The sequence below is a fragment of the Gavialis gangeticus genome, unplaced genomic scaffold (assembly GCF_001723915.1).
Source record: "Gavialis gangeticus isolate Ggan-Ray unplaced genomic scaffold, GavGan_comp1, whole genome shotgun sequence".
NCBI classification, from domain to species: Eukaryota; Metazoa; Chordata; order Crocodylia; family Gavialidae; genus Gavialis; species Gavialis gangeticus.
This window is the reverse complement of record NW_017729033.1, coordinates 26,792,731-26,799,067: the sequence shown is the minus strand read 5'-3', so window position 1 is coordinate 26,799,067 and position 6,337 is coordinate 26,792,731. Positions and strand designations below refer to the sequence as shown.

General features: G+C 40.0%; 1 protein-coding gene across 6 annotated transcripts in view; it reads left to right on the top strand.

The window, feature by feature from the left end:
- Nucleotides 1–6,337, top strand: part of SORCS2 (sortilin related VPS10 domain containing receptor 2) — an 882,674-nt gene that overhangs the window by 720,098 nt on the left and 156,239 nt on the right. For all 6 annotated transcript variants that reach the window (XM_019526396.1, XM_019526393.1, XM_019526392.1 and 3 more), the window contains exons 9-10: nucleotides 1,436–1,582; nucleotides 3,305–3,407. In XM_019526396.1, the coding sequence (XP_019381941.1) occupies nucleotides 1,436–1,582; nucleotides 3,305–3,407 (250 nt within the window). The remainder of the gene's footprint in view (nucleotides 1–1,435; nucleotides 1,583–3,304; nucleotides 3,408–6,337) is intronic.

Sequence of the window (6,337 nt, the reverse complement as noted above, 5' to 3'; positions counted from 1 at the left end):
GACAAACACCTTGCTGGGGTCATTTGACCCCAGTACTCTTTCCTGCCATGGCGGCGGGTTGAACTTGATGATCTGCTCAGGTCCCTTCTGACCCTACTAACTATGAAACTATGAAACTTGAATAAAGTTTGGAGCTATGACTTATGATATGTGCAGTGTTGTTTTTTATCATTTGAATGCTGAAAATGTATCTAGTACTATTAATGTAGGTTATGGTATAGACAAAGTCCTGTCAGGACAAGTTCATGAGTAAGACTGGACCACACAAACCCTAAGCAGTGCAAGTTGAGTTTAGTACTAGGAGCTGTCTCAGGTACTTCATAGGTACTGGTCTACAAATATTATTTAAAAACCCCATGGTGTTTGAAAGCTATAGGGTTAAGCCCAAGCTATTAACTGATAAAAATGCTGTTCAAAGTAAACATTTCTAAATCAAATATAGATATAAGAAGAAAAGAATGAATGGTGCTGTGTCCTCAGTTTAGTAGATCTACACCAATTTACACCAGCTGAGGATCTGGCCTTTTGTATAGGGGAAATAAACAAAAAAAATAAAGGCAACAAAAAGTTTACACTGGGAAATATAAGACACTAGTTCAGTTAACAGGACTTGTAATAATAGTAAACAATACATGCACTAGTGCAGGATCAGGTTTTAAAATTACAGTCAATTGAAGTTATGCTGAACTTTGAATTAAGTAAGTGATAGACAAACATACTAAGGCCTTGTTCCATGTAGCTGGGATATCTTGGGGTGAGATTACACTTTAGAGTTAGCAGATGCTAATTCTAACGAATGTTAATTTTTGTTAAGGTTAACCAGTCTTGGATGATAGCTAGTTCACCTGGGGGCAGTGCCTCCTAGGATACTGGAGGACTGCAGCTTGATGATTTTATCTCAAGTGAACACCCAGAAGTTAACTGAATTCAACCTAAGTAGCACAGCTCAAAAATAATCTTGGCATGAGTAATCTAATAGAGTAATGGAAACAGGATCTGATGTAGATTGCAGTTGGATTATTTGTAAACACAAAAATATGCCTTGCTTTTGAGTTAAACTCTCAGGTTGCTTAAGTGGTTCACAAAATTGAGACCTGGAGTAGCTTGCATGTTAAAATCTTCAGAAGTATGATCAGAAATTACAACACTCACATTCAGTAAATAACATAATTTGTAAAAAAAGCGGTAGAAATTGTATTTCTCAATAGTGTCGATACACCTGTTACACTCTAGAGAACCAAAAATGTATTTTAAAATATAGCCAGAATGCAAAATTGTAAACAGCTTCATATTCTTTTTTTTTTAACATACTGTATTTTTTCCTAATCAGAGAAAGTCTCTGGTATATTCAGTTTTTAGAAACAAAGGAATCTCTAAACCCAGAAGGAAGGAAAGTTTTCATGTTAGTCATTAATTGTATTAATTTTTGTTGCAGGTCAGAGGTGTTAAAGGAGTGTTTTTGGCTAATCAGAAAATTGATGGAAAAGTGACAACTCTGATAACCTATAACAAAGGCCGTGACTGGGACTATCTGAAACCTCCAATCACTGATATGAATGGTAAACCAACCAACTGCAAACCTGTAAGTGGTTCCTTTCAACTGAGCAGTTAAGTCATCTCAAATACCCCATGCAGAGCTTAAATTTTCCTCTTTTGTACCAGTCTCATAACTTTTACAGTGGTTATGTGAATTACTGGCTCAAATTCAGATGTAGCTTGAGTAGGGGAAATGTCTGCACCTTGCATTTTCTTATTCTAGGATTTAGCATTACTCACATGGGACAAATTTGCTCTAAGATGCCTTACACACAGCCCCAGTCAAGCTGATCATTTATTTAATGTTATTTTTCCATTACTCCAAGGAACTTGTTTGGTAATGAAAACTAGTTCAGTTTAATACACAAATGCCTTTTCTTTTTCTATCATGAATTCTGTTGTTTCACCTTAAAACAATATTGTCCTTATAATATAGGGAGGGGTTTGCTCATTGGCTTAGAAATACATGTGTAATAGCCAGTCAAAAGCTTTTTGTTTCTGTGAGCTGATGTTATTGCAATTTGTTTACTTGTTCTAGTTACACATTACATTGCATTTTTATTGTTCAAGCTGCGCTAACAAGCAGGTTGTTTGTGTCTGGATCTCTGCACCATTGGACTCTTAGATCTCTGCATTGTGTTTCATCATAAATGCCCTCAGTCATGAAGCAAGACAGTAGGATAGGCTTCTCTTTATTCTTTACACATGCTCGGGGCATGGGGCTCTGAGAACTGCTGTAATTAAAGCGCCCACAGCATCTCATGTATTCAGCATCCCATGCTCATTACTTCAAAATGGTGGCAGGGGTGCTTTGACTAAAACTCATTTGACAAGCTTTAGGTAAAGTGCCCCTGCCACCATTTTGAAGCCCAGGGACACTGAATACATGAAACGAGGAAGCTGCTGGAGCTCATTAATTATCATGCTCCAGCAGACTCAATCTGCTGGAAGGGATTATTTGAATCTGCTTCCATGTGCTGTTAATTACAGCACGTCGGAGCAGCATCTCCACATGTCTGTAGGCACCCAAAAGTCTTGTGTTGGGTGAAAAAACTCCTTTTAGAAGAGTGAATAGGACTTGATATAAAGCCCAGTAGAAACACTCCCATTGACTTCAGTGGGCTTTGGACTGGGCTCCAAGTCCTCACCTGTGACCTCCTCTTGCTCCTGGTGAAGTCATTGGCTATGCATCCATCCTTTTCATTGGAAACAATATTAAGCTTGAAATACCACTGCAGAAAGACTTAAAATCATTAGGTAATTAGAGAGATGATTAAACAATGTCATTTGAAAATATTTTCAAATTATTTTATTGTCCCATCAGAAGTTGTTTTAGTACAAACAAATCTAAATCTAATCTGGAATCTAGTTATTTTTTATCTGTTTATAAAGGCAGCCCTGGGATGGTGATGACCAACAAACAATAACAAATATATCTTCACTGCTTTTATTACTACCTCAAATCCCTGCTCAAAGTCTCCAGTTAGTGACTGTATTGCAAGTTATTTTATACTCTAAGTTCTGGGTCATTTATGGATTTCAGATCTTATTTTTGAGACCACTGAGATATTTATAGTCTGTACAACAGGTTCTTGTTAGCAGCCTAATTTTTCACTCTAGACTTTTGCTGTGTGAAGTGCAGTCATTCCTCTTTTCAGTAGGACAGCTGTTACTGAATGCTACTTTCTGATCATGCTTTAGTCACCAAAATAGTGGGACTGCTGTTATCAGCTTGTTAAATACTTTCTTCTTCCTCTTATCTGTAAAGCCTGACTGCCATCTTCACCTCCATCTCCGCTGGGCAGACAATCCATATGTGTCAGGAACAGTCCATACCAAGGATACTGCACCAGGGCTCATAATGGGCGCAGGTAAATCCATGTGACACTTTTCCCCTACAACCACTTGCTACTTCTTGTGGATCAAGTTTAGTTTTTGAAAAACAATATTGTCTTGATTATATTGAAAATGTTGTGAAAATGACCCCACCAGGGCAGACAATGGTGACAAACCAATGTAATGGATTTGACTGAATTATTGAGTAAGAGGTTATTGATTTTTCTGCTCTATATCCTGCAGGTGCCATTTCTCCCAAGAGATTTTGTAGAATAATAGATCAGGAACATTGTGTATATCTATCTATCAAGCATAAATGGTTATCAGTCCCATAGTATATGAGCATAGCAGTCTTTAATGTATTTGTCTTGACAGTGACTCTGAGAGTTAAGGCAGTAGTACAGTTTATCTCCATTTCAAGAGTGGGGAACTGAGGCTGAGTGAATTGCCCAGGGTTACACAGGAAATCTGTGACAGAACAGGAACTCATCTTGGTTATTCTAAGTCCTAACAGCTAGCTGTTGTTACAACCACTGGCCTGTCCTTTTTTTCTTCATTTTCTGCTAACACTAGTAATCTGATCTAGTATGGAAAATCTTTTGCTCCTTATGTATAATGTGCAGCATTCACCATACTGTATTTCTGAACACCCCTTTTCCTAAGGAGGCTGGCTTGAGAGGTAAAGGACTACTGCAGCAGTGCATGATCTGTGTTCTTCAATGTGATATATGTTGCATAGCAGTAGCAAGAATTGCCTAACCAAAGTAAAATAAAAGCTCTCCAGACAAATGAAATGAAAAATGTTCAGACAAGTCCATTTAGCTTGTTACCTGTGTTATTCAACAAATCAGGTTCTATCATTCCTGTTTTTTTCTTTTTTCAAGTTATTTAGATGTCAAATTTAAGTGATAATATTAACTTATTTATTATTTTAATGTGTATCTTAGGTTATAATTAAACACAAACACACACACATGCAAAATATGTTTTCCTTTCATCATAGAATCATAGAAAATTAAGGTTGGAAGGGATCTCAGCAGGTCATCTAGTCCAAATCCCTGCTCAAAGCAGGACTATCCCCAACTATATGATCCTAACCAAGGCTTTGTCTGCTTGGGTCTTAAAAACCTCCAAGGATGGAGATTCCACAACCTCTCTGGGTAATCTGTTCCAGTGTTTTACTACCCTTCTAGTAAGAAAGTTTTCCTAATATCTAACCTAAACTTCCCGTGCTGCAGCTTGAGACCATTGCTCTTTGTTCCATCATCTGCCAGGACTGAGAACAGTCCAGCTCCGTCCTCTTTGGACCCCCCTTGAGGTAGTTGAAGGCTGCTCTTAAAACCCCCTCAGTCTTCTCTTCCCCAGACTGAATAAGCCCTGTTCCTTCAGCCTCTCCTCATAAGTCATGTGCCCCAGCCCCTTACCATTTTCTTTGCCCTCTGCCGTACTCTCTCTAATTTGCCTACATGCTTTCTGTAGTGGGGAGCCCAAAACTGGACACAGTTGTGGCCTCACCAGTACTGAATAGACAGAAATAATACCTTCCCCTTCAGTTTTCTATCCACCTTACAGTCCATTCATCCAACCCATCTTTCATTAGCTTGCTTGCAAGAATGTTGTGGGAGACTGTATCAAAACCTTCACTAAACTCAAGGTATATCATGTCCACTGCTCTCTCCACACCCAGAAAGCCAGTTATCTCATCACAGAAGGCAGTCATGTTGGTCAGGCATGACTTGCCCTTGGTGAATCCATGCTGACTGCTCCTAAATACCCTTTTTACCTCCAAATGCTTAGAAATGGGACTGAGGTGAGGTTGACCAGTCTGTAGTTCCCTGATCTTCCTTCTTCTCTTTCTTAAGGATGGGCGCTATATTTGCGCTTTTCCAGTCATCCAAGACTTCTCCTGATTGCCACAATTTTTCAAAGATAATGGCCCGCAGCTCTGCACTGACATCTGCATCTGGCCATATAGACTTGTACATGTCCAGCTTTTCTAAATAGTCCCTAACTTGTTCTTTTGCCACTGTTGGCTGCTCACGTTGTCCCCAACTGTGCTACCTGATGTATTACTCTGCAGTACCTTGCCTGTGAAGACAGGTAAAACAGGCATTAAGCACTTCAGCCTTTTCTTCATCATCTGTGAGTACGTTGCCTCCCCCACTCAGTAAGCGACCCACACTTTTCCTGATCTTTCTCCTGTTGCTGACATGCTTGTAGAAACCCTTTTTGTTACCCTTCATGTCCCTTGATAGCTGCAACTCCAGTTACACTTTGGCCTTCCTGATTTCATCCCTGCATGCCTGAGAAATGCTATTATACTCCTCCCTAGCTGTTTGTCCAACCTTTACACTTCTTGTAAAGTTTCCTTTTTGTGTTTTAGCTCACTGAGGAGTTCCCTGCTAAGCTAAGCTGATCTTCAGCCATACTTCCTAGTTTTCCTGTGCATCAGGGTGCTTTGTTCCTGTGCCCTCAGTAAGGTTTCTTTGAAATACAACCAGCTCTCCTGGACTTCTTACCCACCTCAGACTGGCCCCCCGGAGATCCTGCCCAATCAGTTCTCTGAGTGAGTTAGTCTGTTTTTTTGAAGTCATCACTGACTTCTGTCTTTACATACCTTAGGGGAAGATTTGAAACTTTCAGTTATTCTGGTAGACTATAGTGGACATCACTCATCTTTCAAAAATATGGTTTGTCATTAACTTTTTAAATCAGGGCTGTGTAGTTGCTGGCCTGCAGGCTGCATGCAGCTTTTGATGGGTTAACATGCAGCCCTCAGGCTGCAACCCAGCTACTGTTGTCCTTACTTTTCTGGCTGCCTACAGCAGTAGCTGGGGGCTCTGTGCTCCCTCTTCCTCCTTTTGCTTCTGCTGTGGGGCAGAGCAGCACAGTGTAGTGCAGCTCACAACACTGGGGGAGCCAGCAGCCTGGAGCACCCTTGGGGCATGATGCCACAGGAGAGAAT